Source organism: Papaver somniferum, chromosome 2, assembly GCF_003573695.1.
Source record: "Papaver somniferum cultivar HN1 chromosome 2, ASM357369v1, whole genome shotgun sequence".
Classification (NCBI taxonomy): Eukaryota; Viridiplantae; Streptophyta; class Magnoliopsida; order Ranunculales; family Papaveraceae; genus Papaver; species Papaver somniferum.
Genome location: NC_039359.1, coordinates 150,042,347 through 150,060,124, shown reverse-complemented (window position 1 = coordinate 150,060,124; position 17,778 = coordinate 150,042,347). Strand labels below are relative to the sequence as shown.

Here is a 17,778-nt window from a genome sequence, read left to right as displayed (position 1 = left end):
ATAACGACACTAGTTAAGACCGAATCAATATTACGTATAGCACGATTTTAATAAATTGGATAGTTTATTAAGAAAAAAAGTATAAAGAGCATGGAAAACTATCCTATCCATGTTTCTTTGAGAAATTGTCATAAAACAATTAACAAAACTATGAATATTTCATCCAGTGTTTGTAGTTCCTTTGAATGCAATCAACGGATAAATACATTTTGTTAATGCTGGAGATTTTATGCTGGCTCCGGCTACTTATTTATATTGGTGGAATAAATAATTCAATGTATTAAAAATTAACTGTATTGGGAATATAAAATTTTGTAAGAGGCAATAACACAACCTAAAAATGACGACAGCTTAATTAAATAGCATGCTTAAAATCATTGTATATACAGCTAGATGTATTTGGCCATGTAATGAGTGATTATTTTCCTTTACGCTATGCATGCCATGTTTTGGATACTTATATCATATTTCGATATTTTATGCGTACTTAGTGAAAAAAATTGTACTGCACAGGAGTAGTCATACCACGACCATTTTTCTTCTAATAAACAACTCCCACATGATCAAAGCTTAGCTAAAAATAAAAGAAAAATTTGTTAAACTAAGATTTTCTGAAAAATTTAAAAAAATAAATAATTTCCTTTCTAAATTTTAAATATTTTTTATTTTACATTTAAAAAAATTTCACTAAATAAATAGAGTTTTCTTTTTTAAAAGATAAAACCACATTTAAAAATTAAAAATAAATGATGGAGAATAAATGTCAGTATCACTATTAATTTGGGACTTAATAATTAATTTTAAGTCATTCAAGTTATGAGGTGATGCCTAAGTACATAAATACCATTTCTTTGATATGTCGAGGAAATCCATCAAAGATTAGTCAAATATATATATATATATATATATATATATATATATATATATATATATATATATATATATATTTAAACACTAAACAATGAAGAAAAAAGATGATTTGTATTCACTTAATCTTCAAAGGGAAAACAACAACCTATATATAGTTATTTGGATACTAACAAACGTGCTAACAGAAACAACACCAAATACTGACGCTTACGTACAATCTAGTGTAAAGACTTATTCAAAATACTAACAGTGCAATTCATTTGGAAACAACCCTAACTAGATCAGCCACGATTAAGATGTAACAAACAGCGGACCCAGGTTTTAGCTCCGGATTCTGTAGGAAAGCTATGAAGTTTGGAGTCCAACTGGATGTGTCTAGATGAAAGATAAACATGGCCGATATCAAGTTCTTTCCTTCTTTCCCCGCCATTTCCGTGACGGTTTAATTTGATCTCAACTACATTCCAGTCCGAAGTTCGGATAGTAAGCTAGTGTATGTGGCGGATTAATACAGTTTGGTGTTCAAGTTTGGACTAGGTCCCGGGGTTTTTCTGCATTTGCGGATTCCTCGTTAACAAAATTGTTGGTGTATGTGTTATTTCTTTTCCGCATTATATTGTTTATCTTTATAATTGAAATATCACAAGTTGTACGTAAATCAATCATAGTAGATAGGTCTGACTTTGTTTGTTGGATACGACTTGATTGATTACTTGGGAAATTGATCTTTGGAATCACCCAAACACTCTCACACATAAATCAGGTTCATGGACTACTTTCTATAAACTTTCTGACTGTGAGAGATAGAGATATAACTCTAGATAATATTCCTTGATTGAGATTCATTAAGTTGAACGCTCGGAATTGTGTTAAGTTTTTCCATACATATTGCCTAAGAAAACGTTGGTGGTGTATTTTGGTACCCCGCGTTTTCAAATTTGAATATACCAACGACAGTGTATATGATACATGCGGAACAATATATGTGATATACATGTGGAATGTGTACAAGTGTTATGACTGACATTATATATCACGTTTAAAAGTTTTGATGAACACACACTTTCAATGTGAACTCAATAGATCATAAATTTTTGAAATGAAAACATTATTATTATAAATATATATCATAACTACTTTAATTTCCTTGAGTATACTTGAAACTTCATCTCATATCAACCTAACTATTTAAATTTATGGATTCCTCCTATGTAACGATTCACCTTATTCCTTCTAAATAATGAACTCTTTAAGATTTCAATAGTTGTTTTAAATAATAGTTTTTAAATAAACTATCGGTTTTAATACTTTGAATGTTTATATGTTACTGTCGCACTGCAATCTGTTGCAACAAAGTGATTATACAATATTACTAAAGTGGTAATAAAGTTATAGAAATTCATTATCAAGCAAATTTCTATTGAAGGCGAAAAATATAAAAATGACGCATATCATCTTCCAAACAACATTAATAATGTACTCGCAAATGGTATTTAATTCACATACAGATAGGAAAAATCTTTAAATTGCAATGTGTAAAATAATTAACCAACAACAAATCTAGGAATAACCATGAAGTTATTAACTTTTCATTGCTTCAACCTGTGGAAGCTCAAGCTGTTATAAAAACAATCAAAGTCTGTCAAGAAAGCGACAACAAATGGAGAAAAAAAAGTTGGATAACATGCTAGATTTCGTCATGAATTCTTTTGGAGAACACATTTTATCAATCGAATTTCTGAACGAAAACTATAACTACAACTTTCCTACACAATAGGTAAATTTGAAAAATTGAAAACAACTCTGAAAAAGCGGGGTCTAATAACCACACCCAATATTTCGATTAGCAATATGTATGGACTAACTCCAATATACTTTTAAGAGAATCAACTAGACAGTCAGACTCAATCTTAATAAAAGTATATCAAAGAGTTATATCTCTCTTATCGATTCAATACTTACTCAAGCAAATAAAAATCTGCGAGTCTAATTGAATACGAGGGAAATCACTTGAACGGTACCAAAGACCAATGTTCAAGTATCAATCAATTTCAATCAACAACCAAATGTTGGATTTCCCAATTGATTGATTCAAACGCGCAACCTGTGATATTTCAATTATATAACAAAATATAATGCGGAAAAGAAATAACACAGACACCAGAAGTTTTGTTAACGAGGAAACCGCAAATGCAGAAAAACCCAGGGACCTAGTCCAGATTGAACACACACTGTATTAAGCCGGTACAGACACTAGCCTACTACAAACAAACTTCGGTATGGACTGTAGTTGAACCCCAATCAATCTCACACTGATCCAAGGTACAGTTGTGCTCCTACGTCTCTGATCCCAGCAGGATACTACACACTTGATTCCCTTAACTGATCTCACCCACAACTAAGAGTTGCTACGACCCAAAATCGAAGACTTTAATAAAAAAAGTTGTATCACACAGAAAAGTCTACAGTAATAGATAAATATGTCACCCACAGAAATACCTCTGAGTTTTTGTTCCATCTTTTGATAAATCAAGGTGAACATGAACCAATTGAGAACTTAGACTTATATTCCCGAAGAACAGCTTAGTATTATCAATCACCTCATAATAATATAAATCGTATGATGGCGAAAATAGATATTGTAGAATCACAAACGATGGGACGAAGATGTTTGTGACTACTTTTATATCTTGCCTATCGGAGAAATCAATCTCAAGTCAATCCTTACAATTGTACTTAGTACGATAGAAACGGAAAGATCATGTTACATACCTACGAGAAAGTAGTATCGATCTGGCTTCACAATCCCAATGAAGTCTTCAAGTCGTTAACCTACAGGTCTCGATAGAAACATAAGGTTAATGGAGAATCGACTCTATATAATACAACTAGTATCACACATGAGGTGTTGTGATTAGGTTTCCCAGTTGCTAGAGTTCTCCCTTATATAGTCTTTCAAATCAGGATTTGCAATCAGTGTTAGCTTAGTAACAAAGCATTCAATATTCGATGTTAGAAGAAAACCTGATAAGATTCAAGATAATATCTTTCAGCCATTAGATCGAAACTTAGCTTGTTACACACCAATGAAATGCACTTTTATCTAGGTTTGTGTAACCGTACCCAAACATGTACATCTAGTTGGTTCAACGGTAGTTAACCAAATGGTTAGCCATATGAGCACTTTCATATCAACCATATTCTTCTTTACCACAACTAGTTCAAATGACTCAAATGAACTAGTTATAGAGTTGTTCAATTGCTTAGATCTTTATAATAGACACAATTGAAACAAAAACGATTTGATTCACTCGAATCGATTCATGAACTTTATAGCCACGGTTTGCAAACTTGCATTCCTTAGTTTATATAACTTTAATTTCACGAAAAATCGTTTTTAGAAAATAACCAACCTAAGTACGCGGACTTAAGTACCCAGAAAAAGTTTGTAAATTGTTCACAAACTCCAGCAGATTTTCTCGGGAAGAGAAACTCCGACAGTACGCGGACTGGGTTGGCGGACTCTGTTCCGGCTTTCCTGATCAACAAAGTACGCATACTTTGGTTCAAGGAATAAAGACTTATACATGTATGAGTTATCACACAATGCTTATATCCAACAATGGTTATATAATCTAAACTCTCATTTCAATCATTGAAACGTTCTTAGAGGACGTTATATAGTTGTTGTTCACAAACCATTTTTCGTCAAAGTCATTTTCAAGTGATTGAAACTTAACATGACTTTCGTCACTAGTAAAGATTAACTTGGCCAAAGTGAAAGCTTACGAACGTATATATTTCAAGAAATAGATAAGCGAGATAAACTCGGCTCGAAATAGCAAATGTGTATAATCAAAGTCTATATAGCAAAAATACTTTTGTCTCAAGATAAGAGATAGAGTAGATAGACTTTTGAGTGATAGATAAGTTCAAGTCTCCCCATACCTTTTAGTCGATGAAGTTCCACCAGTTCCTTGAGTAGTTCTTCGTCTTTGTATGATGATCGCCATGGAGTCTTGAGTCTTGAGCTCAACTACACTTTCTATCCTAGTCCGAGACTTAGTTAATAGTAGAGTAGAAATCAAGACTTATAGTTTTGATCACTAACATTGACAAACATGATTGAGATAGCAACGCATGCGAGTTTGACCGAGCAGTGATCTAACAAACTCCTGCGGTGGATTGTCACCTACTACCAGTATTTGTACCCAGAAATATTTCCAGGCACAGAACACAATCGGTTTGGTGATGATGATGAAAATTAGGGTTAGTAACACAAAACAAACAAGAATAGCATAGACACAAAATTTAACGTGGTTCGGCAAGTGTTGCCTACATCCACGGACGAATCCCCGTAGGAAGAGATATTTCATTGATGTGATTGATACAATTGGTTTTTGATCCCTTTTAGGGTTTGCTGGTGTATTTTCCTCTATCAGGGTGTATCTCTCTAGAGTTGAGTTCCCCCTCTATTTATACAATTGAACACATCGGTTAAACTCTAATTTCGAGATAACTTCATATGGAAGTAACTTGGTCAGCAAGTTATCCAAAATCTTCCAGAATATTCTTCCAGGGTTTTTGCACTGGATCGGTGGAAACGAGCCAAATCAACATGGGTTTGCGGGTTTGACCAACGACCTTGACTTTGACTAGCAGATTTCCTTGACTGGAGACATGGCTAGAGATTGGATGGTACATATAAGTAGCGGTGATATTGTAGGTTAGAATCATGCAAATTGAGGAGCCAAGACTACCAAGAAAACTAGTTCATGTAACCAAGCTATCTAAGCATTTTAGGTTGCCATTTAGGCGTAAATTGTAGGTGTTGGAATCATGTCAAAAAAAAATACATAAAATAACTTAAATTTAGGTAGTGCATCACAGCCCACCTATTGGGAGAGCGGATGGAGTTGTAATGAGAGTAAGAGCTATATTTTCTTCAACACTGGAAGGGAAAACAATCTAAGATTCACGGATTGGTTTAGCACACCTGAACAATGGGCCAATGATGAAGTTTAGATTCACATGAATGAGAGGAAGAGCTGCATCACACTTGCTCATATTTTGGGTTCAATCTTTTTTTTTTTTTTTTTTGCAAACTTGCTATCCTTTTAATGAATGGGATTCTTCCTAGAGATGAGAATATCCATATCTTTTTTTTATTAGTCAAGCCAAAGTTTAATGAATGGCAAAGGACTGGTCTTATTTAATTTTACTACATTATGTTCCTTCTATTTAATCTTCTTCATTTTATGCATATAGACTTTTGGATTTGTTGAGTTTGTGGCTTGTAATATGTCTGTAGGTAGTTTGAAATGGTTGTCTGAGAATATCTCTTAAAAGGGATGGAATTGTAAATTTATAAGTGTTTGATGATGAGCCCAACGATCTGATGACGGGCAAATACTCCAGATCGTTCGATTCTATCTATTCTCAATCGTTAGATTAATTCAAATTAATTTTTAAGTTACACGTGCATGGCACGTGATAACAGTGACTGCCGCCGTTAGCTATTTACTAATTAATCAAAATTGAATTTTTATTTTCATAACGGTCCTTGGATACCAACCTTAAATTTTTATTTTCATGACGTTGCGGGCATAAATCCCAATATAAAAACCAATATTGTCATTTTGGGTCTTGATGCTAAATATAGGTGACATTTTTGGGAGGTTCCGCTCATACTTTATTTTCACATTTTGGACGTCATCTTTTGTTTTAATAAAACCTAGTGGGTAGAGGATTTGAAATTAATATTTTGGAAATATGATTATCTTACTGAGTTCTGTATACCAGCTGAGTGTATGTCATATTACCGATCGTCAATCTCTACGGATCATAATTTTAATGGTTGAAAAATCTTTGCTTTTCAATGGCTGATTTTTAAAGTAGTATATGGCAATGTTATGCTTTGCGGAATGTGCTCATTTTTGTAGGTAGATGGAGTTTTGTAAGATGGTCATGTTTCCAAAATACTAATTTTTATCCCTTTATCGGTTATGTTTTATTCAAAAACTAACGTCGAAAGTGTGAGATGGTGTGAGAATTACTGTGTTGGGTAGAATTGCCCTTTTTATGTTATTTTCTCATTCAGTTTTATCTCCCACTTACAATACTCTTGGGTTTCTACAATTTCTTTCACAACCGAACGGGCTTAAGCCCACTTGTCAAATTCATACGTAATATATTGGGCTAATAAAAATCGTGAATTTGGGCTGATAAAAGAACGATTTTTTAGGGACCATGTTTTTTTGGGGACCATGATCTTATTAGGCTAACCTCCCTATACTTATAAGGGTGTCCCAAAGTTAGATAAATATCCATTTACTCTTTACTTTAATTTTAATTAAAACTAACTTAATAATTATATTAATCTAATAATATACATCTAATCTAAATGAATTTATTAACCAAAATCAAAATCAAAATCAAAAGAGCAATCGAAAATTTTTAGTTTTGAAAAAAGTTTATTCTCTTCTTCTTCTCTCTTTCCTTGACGTTCCTCGTTCGATTGAAAAACCCATCAATCTTTTTAATTCGTTTTTGGATAGGAAAATTGAGTAGTAATCATCAAAATATGATTTAAATGGATGTTAAAGTGGCATGTTCGGTTAGGAATAGTTTAAAAAAAAACTAGTTTTGTAACCGAACATTCTGAAACCAAGAACACGAAGAACACTTCGATTATCATGAATTTAATTTTTCATAAGGTTCGCAAAAAATTCTAAAACTAGTTAGTAACCGAACTCTACCCATAATACAAAAAAAAAAAAAAAAAAAGTAACCGAACTGTGTTATTTTTCCTACTATGTTGAGTTATGATATAACCGAACTTTACCTATCTTGTTCGGTTGGTTCGCAAAAATTTCTAAAACTATCTAGTAACCGAACTGTGTTATTTTGCCTACTATGTTGAGTTTCAATTTAACCGAACTTGTTCCACTATGTTCGATTTGTTCGCAAAAATTCTTGACAAACCGAACTCTCCACTAATTGCATACATGTGGAGTTCGGTTAGTTATGTTGTTGGGTTAAAGTTTGTGAACCAACCGAACATTACTCTGTAAGTCCTATAAACAAAGTTCGGTAACTTGTGTGTATGGAAAAGGTAACCGAACAACTAAAAACCCCCATTAAAGAACGAGTTCGGTAACCCACGTATATGGAAAAGGTATTAATACTAACTAACACTAACTAATCATTACCAAAAATTAATCAAGAGAATAATTTAGGTATTAATATAAATATCTAGATAAGGGGTGACCTACATGTACTTCTAATGTCTTTACGCAAAATGAAACCATGGTCCCAAAATAACCATGGTCCCCAAAAAACCGTTCTAATAAAATTCGTTACACTTCTGCCAAATGATAGCTCATTTGCCACTATTTTCATTTTGCCTTCGTACATACACAGTTGCATGCCATTCGTGTCGAAGTTCCTAACCACCGTGACATTGGACAGAGTTGATATCAGAGTTGTTCTTCGTGATACCCCGGTAACTACTTCAACTCCACCTCGTTTAGTATTCTTCAACCTCCTTTCGTTCTTTACTGTTTAAATTGGTTTGTTTTTATTCTTGTGTTTATGTTTCTTTTCATTCTTGTGAGAGTGAGGGTGACAGTTGTACTCCAACAATTTTGGTTTGATCAGCTTACAAGTTCGTTGATGATTCACGAGCAAAGACCAGATTAAAAACATGTGGACTAGAGTTTGATAATTAACCAGAACAAAAGAACCAGAATCAATATTCAAATTTTTTAACACTACCATGTCAAAACCCTTGTGATGTCTGTAGAACAAAAAGAGAAGATCAACTGCATCTTTAAACTCTGTTAGATTTCTTGGAAGTCTGTGTGTCCTATTCTTAATGACCAGACTTGGCAACTTTGAGACTCCTGTGAACAGCTCTCAACCTTGCAAGACCTGCACTCTTCATGTCCCTTCTCGGCAACCTGAAGAATAACAGCAAGCAATCACGTTTTAAGAAATTAAAGAACAGTACACACACCACCAATGCACAATCAGTTTCTTTAAACAGAACCAAAACTAGCTTGAAACTTACTAAAACAATGATAGATGCACCAAAACTATGCCATCAGTAACACAAACAAAGAAGTAACAGGAGAGCAAGATTGCAACAAGCAATTAGCTTTTAAGAATTTAAAAAACAGTACACAACAACGCAAAATCAGTTTCTTGGAAATCAACCAGAAGAATGAAAGAATAATCACACATAACCAAACCTAGCTTGACACTTGGTAAAACTAAGTTAGTTACACCAAAATATAGCCAATCTTAACAAGAACAATGTTTAGAAGAAGTAACAGGAGAACCAGATTGAAACAAGGTTTAGCACTAAGAAAAAGCCTATAGCACTAAGAAAAATCCTAAGAAGAGTAAGAATATTTAGTGCAGCAAACGCATGCCACAAAGGCACCAGTAGTCGAAAAAGGAATAAACGCTAGTTTAAGTATATGATCATATAAGGTCACAGGTACTGACCCTACTGCAGGTTTACCCCAAACCAAAATTGCATACATCATATACAAACTCAAGCTAAGCAAAATAAGGTCAGTAAAAACTCAAGCTAAGCTAAGCATACATGCACAGAATGTTTAAACCACTTGCAGTAAATCATGTATCGAGCAATCAAAATTCTAACAAAACTAGTAACCCTGTTCCAAGTACACATAGCAGCTCAACCTTGATGGAAGCAATAAGACCATAACTGACCACACCATACTGCAACTCATCAATCTCTTTGAAACATAAAAATCAACAGAACACGGACTAATTTCTTTGTAAATTAAGCTAACAGAGTATCAATAGGCTTCACTATTAACAGTTCCACACTACAACATGACAACTAGAATGAGAGACCCCATTACTAAATTACTCAAAATTCCAGCTAACCCATCACAATATGAATTCATATTCTTACACCAAGCATACATTATTCTATGTCGTGCCGGACCATACACACTACCAGATTACAAGATTCATCTACACAAACACAATCAAGCTCTCCAAATATGTATCATAAAACTTAGATAACAAAATCTGATAAACATGAGTTAAGGGTTCATTTAATAAATTACCTGGTTGGCAGCCATTCTAGTGAATTCCTTCTTCATTGAACGACAACATTATCCAATCCATAGTTTGAAAACCAGAAAATTAAAAGAACTAGATTCATTCAAACTCTTTAACATTAATATATCAAAAACTCTTGTGACATCTGTAGAACAAAAAGAAAAGATCAACTGCTGCATCTTTAAACCCAGTTAGATTTCTTGGAAGTCTGCCTGTTCATCTTCTTAACACCAGACAGGGCAACCTTGAGACTCCTGTGCACAGAGCTCAACCTTGCAAGAGCTGTACTCTTCAAGTCCCTTCTGTAGAAGTAATCGGCAACCTGAATAATAACAACAAGCAATCAGTTTCTAAGAATTTAAAGAACAAGTTCACAACAATGGATAAACAGTTTCTTGGAAATCAATCAGAATGAAAGAATAATTACACATAACCAAACCCAGCTTGAAACTTAGTAAAACTACGATATTTGCACCAAAATTAAGCCAATCTTAACAAGAACAATATCTAAAAGAAGTAACAGGAAAACCAGACTGCAACAAAATATAGCACTAGGAGAAAGCCAAAGAAGAGGTTTACCCCGCAATAAGAAAAAGCGAAAGAAGAGGTTTACCCCGAACCAAAATGGCATACATACACAAACTCAAGCTAAGCTAAACATACATACACAGAATACATGTTCCAATTCTGGTGGTCTTAATCAAGAAGGCTTCACAAAACCATACAAAACACTTGCACTAAAATCATGTATCAACCAATCAAAATTCTAAACACACTAGTAATGATATTTCAAGTACATATGAGCAGCTAAGCATTGGTGGAACATGACTGAACACGGAATACTGCAAGGCATCAACCTCCCTGAAACATATATGTCAACGGAACACATGATCAATGTTTTTGTAAATTAAGTTAATAGGGCTTCAATTAGACTTCAGAATTGACAATTCCACACTACAGCATGACAAGTAGAATGGAGACGCCATTACAAATATAGCACTGTGTAAAAGAAGTAACAGGAGAAGCACCAGACAAAATATAGCACTAAGAAAAAGTCTAAAAGAGTAAGAATATTTAGTGTTCAAAGCACCAAACTCATGCAACAAAGGTGCCAGTAGTCAAAAACAGAACAAATGCTAGTTTAAGTATATATCCATATATGGTCGCAGACAGGAACCCCACTGCAGGTTTACCCCCAAAAAAATTTGCATACATACATACATACAAACTCAAGTTAAGTAACATAATGTCAGTATGTAAAAAAGATATCCAATACATGTTTGTCCTGATAAAGGCATTGAGAACTTTTTTTACAGCACAGAGTACACAGAGTAACAACCAAATCGAAAACACTTGCATTAAATGATGTTACAAGCAATCAAAATTCTAACCCCTGTTCCAAATACACATAGCAGCTCAATATTGACGAAAGCAGTAAGACACAAAACATAACTGACCACACCCTACTGCAAGTCATCAATCTCTCTGAAACATATATGTCTATAGAACACAGACTAATTTCTTTGTAGGTTTCACAGTACAACATCACAATATGAACTAGAACTACAACATGACAATTAAGCTAACAGACTAATCTCTGAGACTCCATTACTAAATTATTCCAAATTCCAGCTAACCCATCACAGTACGAACTCATATTCTTACACCAAACGTACATTATTCTACACCTTGCTGAATCATATACATTAACAGATTACAAAAGTCATCTACACAAACATAATCAGGCTATCCATATATGAACCATAAAACTTGGATAACAAAATCTGATAAACATGAGTAAAGGGTTTATTTACTAAATTACCTGGTTGCCAGCAGCCTTAACCATTCTACTGAATTCCTTCTTCATGACAGTTTTGTGTACTTCTTTACTTCTTTTGTTTGTTAGTCATAGTAGTTGCACTAAATCATGTACCAACCAATTAAAAACCACTAATAATGCTATTCCAAGTACATGAGAAGGTAAGCATTAGTGGAAGCAAGACAGACATAAAAGCGAAACATAACTGACTACACAATACTGCAAGTCATCAACCTCCTTGAAACATATATGTCAACAGAATACATGACTAGTTTCTTTGTAGATTAAGCTAATACGGTACCAATTACACTTCACTATTGACAGCACCCCACTTCAACATAGCAAACAGAATCTGAGACCCCTCCACACTTGATTATTCCAAATTCCAGCCTTGGCCATCACGACATGAACTCATATTCTAATGCCAAACATACAGTATTCTACATCTTGCTGAATCATGCACACTACCAGATTATAAATTTCATCTACACAAACATACTAAAACTATCCATGTATGCATCATCAAACTTGCATAACAAAATCTGATATACATGTGTGAAGGGCTTGTTTAATAAACTACCTGGTTGGCAACAGCCTTAGCCATTCTACTGAATTCCTTCTTCACGACAGTGTTGTTACCAAGGCTGAAGGGTTCTTCTGTTTGTTAGCAAGAACAACACCTGAACCTTTTCCAGATTGAACTGAAACTGTTTTCGCATTTGCTAACCCTACAACACCCAATCACCACCAAAAAAAATCATTAAAAAAACTTCCTAAATCTCACCAAGAAAATCAAAACAAACCCAAATCAGAACTCAAAAGGATTTCCAGCTTGAACTGAAACTGTTTTTCTTACCAGAGTGTTTAAAGATTGTTGAGTGCTTTACTGAACTGAACCATTTGATTTCCATTTCCAAACTCTTTGACGAGGAAAGCGTTGTTCCTCTTGACGATCTCCCAAATCAAAGACCCTGGTACTGTTGTCATTTTCTTCTTAACCTAACACACAAAAGGATTTCACTCAAGATCAGATTCATTCCATCAAATCCAGAATCAAAAATCAAACATAAGAATGAAATCAAGCGACAGATTTTATTAATACTTACAAGGAAATGAGATGTTTAGGGCTTTTCTTTTTCTTTGTGTTGCTGCTCTGAGAGTTTTGGAGAATACTAGAGAACCACCACTTTGATTCTTTAGTCTGCATTGAGAATTTATCACCAGATACAGGGTCATTAAAGTAGTTTTAGTAACTCCATTGTGATTCAGGGTAAAGACAAGTCACAATTGAGAAATGATTTGGAAAAGTGAGTGTTGGAAAAACTGGGATTAAACCCATCACTGATTATATTGATACCCAAATCGAAACCCATCTGAAAAGATTAAGATTATGACTGGTTACTTGAGTTTATGGGAAGGACGGATTTTTTGGCTCAACTGGGGTTTTGAGAGCTGCGAGGGATACGAAGACGAGAGAGGGAGGAGAAAAAAAAATGATCGCCCTCTAATATGTTGACCTAACATGCCGTGCTAAAACTCCAAGACGAAAAAAAGGTCTCGCTAGACTTCGACTCATGGCAATTTTTTAGGCCCAAGACAATTTTCGTTTTGTTTTCTAAAGAAATCGGTGGGTTTGTTTGTAAAATTGACGATGAGGAATTTATAACCTCATGGGATTACAATTTTCGGGATTCATAAAATTATCTTGTTTTAAAGTTCATATATTGTTTGAATACATTTGGAATCTTAATACTGCATAAATATGGAATTTCAAGTTTAAAAAAGTGGGCCCATAAATCCCTTAATAAATTTTCCGGCAAATCTTAAGAGGAGGGGTCGGACTTTATATGGAGAATTTGATGGAAAATTGATTCCCATGGGAAACGTGATTCCAGAGATTTGAGCAACCAAACATTATGAGCGAAACGTAATTCCACCAAATCCTCTGGACCCATAAATCCCATCTTGGAAATTCTACATCCAAATCCTGCTGATTCCTGGTCCACTTGGTCCCAACCATAACATTGATGTTTATTTGCAGCCACTGATCGACGAGTCAAATGAGTTATGGTCACTCGGAAAGGTAACCTACGATGCACATACGAAGACTTACTTTACAATGAAAGCAATTGTTGTTGTGGTGTATACATGACTTTCCTGCATATGCTCATGTTTCGGGTTTGCAAACTTCTGGAAGATATGGTTGTCCTGTTTGTGGAGAAAATACAGAGGCATTAAGGCTAAAATGAGGTTCAAAGTTTGCTTATATATGTCATATAAGGTTTTTAAGAGATCAGTTTCATCCTTATAGACGAAAAAGATCCCAATTCAATGGGTCATATGATTTAAGGGTTGCACCAAGGCGTTTGAGTGGCGCTGAATTGTTCAACAAGACAACAACTGCAGATAAAGAATTTGGGATGTTGGTAAAGAGGACCGTTGAATCTCCATGGTCGAAGAGGTCAATCTTATTTTATCTCCCGTATTTGAGGTAAATTTAGCTTGACCTATTTTTATATGTTTTGTTGTTGGTTATTTTTTTAACTTAATCTTATTAGTTTCTACAAATCCGACACAATGTAGATGTCATGCATGTAAAAAAGAATTTCGCAGAGAATTTGTTTGGAACTTTCATGTGCCATAAGGATAAGTCCAAGGATGGGGCTCCAGTGCGCAGAGAGTCACAAATGCTAAACATAAATCCTAGATTGTGGTTGAAGGAAAAGAATGGAAAGATACTCCCTCCCGCACCTTATTGGATATCAAAGAAAGAAAGAGAAGTTATCTGTAAAACTTTTAGCTCACTTAAAGTTCCAATTGGTTATAATGGGAATTGGAAAAATGAAAAGTATGCCTGAAAGAGTTCTAATTGAAGGTTTTGAAGTCGCACGACTATCACATCCTTATGCAGGGTTTAATGAATGCATTGTTTCAAAAACATAAGCCTTTGCGTGAGGCAGTTCGACACTTGTCGTTGTTTTTAATGTCCTGACATCTAAGGTTATTGATCGTGCTGAGCTTCGTGTAATGCATGATCGTGTTGTGGAGTCATTATGCGTTTTTGAAATGTACTTCCCTCCTGCATTTTTTGTTAGTATGACTCATGTTGTCGTACACTTGGAAGAATATGCACATCAATTGGGGCATGTTCAACTTAGGTAGATGTACCCTTTCAAGAGGTACAATCCTCTAGTCACTAGTATATATCTTTTGGTTTATACTTTATGAACTCAGTAAACTTACAAATACTTGTTTACCAATTGTATGTGCAGGATGAGGAGAGCCTACAAGGTTCTTGGTCGCAACAAAAATTATATAGAAGGCTCTATTACAAAACAGTATGGGGTCAGTGAAGGAGTGCGCCATTGCGCCGAGATCCTTCCCGAGGCAAAAGTATTTTAAGTGTCGTGGAAAGATACAAATGCCCAACCCAGTTGGTTCGCAAGGAAAACCATGTTCATTAACCAACTTACAGTATGAACAAGTTCGTTTGTGGATACCGAGACACTCAGATGAAATACTGAATGGGAAGCGTAAGTAAATCCTATGTTTATTTCTCTTTCAATCATTTCATTACGCTTTAAAAAGTAACCTTCTCACTTATCGCTTTCTTCCTTTTCTTTCTTTTTTATGTGACATGAAATACGCTACATATCTTCGTAATTTTAACCAAACTTGTACGGGAAGGATGTGTCCTTTGGACTACGTTCCATGGCTACATGAATAACTTGAAGAACTTGAAGGCAATTCCATGACAGATTTCCGTAGGATGGCACTTGGTCCTTCCTTCTCAGCAGTTTCGTATAACGCATATTTTGTTAATGGGTATCTTTTCTATACATCTGATGCAAAAAAAGGCTTTATTACACAAAATAGTGGAGTTACCATGGATGCTTGTACCATCTTCAGAGAAGGTTCCAGATATACTAACCTTGTCGATGATGATACTACATACTACAACATTCTGCAAGATATATTTGAAGTGGACTATGGAGTTTTCCCAGAAGTTGTTTTTAACTGTCATTGGGTACGAATTGAAGAAAAAGTAAAGGGATCATATTTGGATCGAGATACAAACTCGAGGCTTGTCAACTTCGAAAGGTTTATGAAGAGATCAAGAGAAACCGACGAGTTATTCATCCAAGCTTCTCAAGCTAGACAAGTTTTTTACTGCCAAGATGTGACAAGGAAGAATTGGAATTTGGTTTTGGAATATCCTATAAGATAACACCCCCAATAAGAATGCTTATGAAGATCCATTTGTCTTTACTGGAGCCGCGAATGAAGCTCCATCAATTTCGACAAATGTTGAATATGATGGGTATTAGAATGGAGATGCTCAGGGAAATGATGAGTATTGGGAAACTCAGGTAAAAATGTTATTCAGTTCTCTATTTAGTTGTTTTTTCTTAACCTTTTTTATGTGCATGGAGATTTGAACATTGATTCAACTCTTGATGTTGTCAGGAAACTACATGAATGTGGATTGTGGCATATATGCAATCATAATGTTTTTTCAAGGTATGTATCTTTATTAATCTTCTAACCTTGGTACATACATCCTTTATAAAATCAATAACTATAATTCGATATACATTAATAACTTGATTGTATTCGTAAAATGATATATATCATTCACAAGTATTTCCATTAGGGTAAAGAAACGATGCTTAAAGATTTACTACAACATGGTGTTTCAAATCCTGTTAGGGTTGGAAAGATTGTGCTTATGTTAGACATATTAAGTAGTAAAGCTAAGAGGTATTCTCTAGTAATTAGGTATTTGGAAATGGCTGTGAATCTATATCCTAAAATAAGAATTCTCATTGCTCACCCTAAAATAAAATATCATCATAAAGTGCAGAAGCAAACTCATTAGTCTAAATCCAGGTATGGTTCTGGTTTTGTTGAGGGTGATATTCTTGTCTCATTATCATGTACACGGTTACACCTAATGAGTGCGTATTTTTAAATTTCAAAGAACCAATAACCCAATCTTATCCTTATATATAGTAATGAATGAAGACATGGGTTTACTGATAGAAGCTTCTAATCATGTTAAAGGGTTACCATGTTTAATCTGGCACATGTTGGTTTTGCATTCTGTCATATATTAGTTTGTTCGTTTGTCGTATTTATTGTGATGATGAAACCAAACATGCTAACAATATATGCTTAACTGATCTATGAGGAATTTTTGATATGATTAATTACTAACTTCACAATTTTGTACTTTTTATCCTCCATTATGTATCTTGTTCTCGAGATATGTCAAGGTCGTGAGTTAATGAACTAGTTACATTTCATATCATTTCTTTGTGTCGTTGTGTCGGTTGGACAGAGGTAGACAAAGAGATTGACATCATATTGGTTAGGATACCAACCTTTTGTAGATTACTGTCCTCTCCTGTTCAATATTGTTAGAATTAAAAGTGTATTAGTTAAGGATTGTATCAGGATTGCGAATAATGTGGAAAGTAAGTCTTTTGATTTTAAAAGAAATCTATAGGAGGCATAAATAATGGAGTTTCAAAGTTGATTGTTGTTAGTGGGTGCAGAGCCTCCAATCCTAGATTAGAAGAAGACGCAAAAAGGCTGTGGAGCTTGACTGCCGATAGTTGTTTTAGTATATTTCTCATTGAATTATTGGTGCTTCATCTCTTTCTTTTCTTGTCAGTTCCGGTAGGAATAACTCGATCCAGGTTTATTTCTTATTATTAGTGCATCCTTTCATCTTAATTGCTGGTGCGTAATCTAGGTTTTAACGTTTCGTTGTGTACTGGAATATGGTTTATTGAGTTTTTTTTTTATATTTTTTTTGTTGAAGTTACTTGTGTATTGCTTTACAAGACGTCCACACATGAAGATTACTTCACAAGTATGTCTTTATATATATTCCCATAAATATGATTCATTGATGTTTCATATTATCAATTGATGAATGATAAAGTTGTCCAAATCTCTGTTTTTTTTCCGATTTCCCTCAA

General features: G+C 34.4%; 1 protein-coding gene across 1 annotated transcript; it reads right to left on the bottom strand.

Moving 5' to 3' along the window:
* Nucleotides 1–10,070: 10,070 nt before the first annotated feature.
* LOC113352214 (60S ribosomal protein L28-2-like) lies at nt 10,071–13,259 on the bottom strand. The gene is made up of 5 exons (XM_026596059.1): nt 12,898–13,259; nt 12,658–12,790; nt 12,431–12,519; nt 11,795–11,872; nt 10,071–10,294 (listed from the first exon to the last, which is right to left on the bottom strand). The coding sequence occupies exons 2-5, from the start codon at nt 12,776–12,778 to the stop codon at nt 10,154–10,156; spliced, it is 429 nt and encodes a 142-aa protein (XP_026451844.1). The 5' UTR covers nt 12,779–12,790; nt 12,898–13,259; the 3' UTR covers nt 10,071–10,153.
* Between the last annotated feature and the right edge of the window lie 4,519 nt (nt 13,260–17,778).

Bases quoted from the DNA above. Each gene is read 5' to 3' on its own strand.
- LOC113352214 (XM_026596059.1), bottom strand. From the start codon at position 12,778: ATGACAACAGTACCAGGGTCTTTGATTTGGGAGATCGTCAAGAGGAAC. The intron at 12,520-12,657 runs AAACACTCTGGT...TGGGTGTTGTAG, and splicing joins TAAAGCACTCAACAATCTTT to GGTTAGCAAATGCGAAAACA. The intron at 11,873-12,430 runs GTAACAACACTG...CTATGACTAACA, and splicing joins AGAAGAACCCTTCAGCCTTG to AACAAAAGAAGTAAAGAAGT.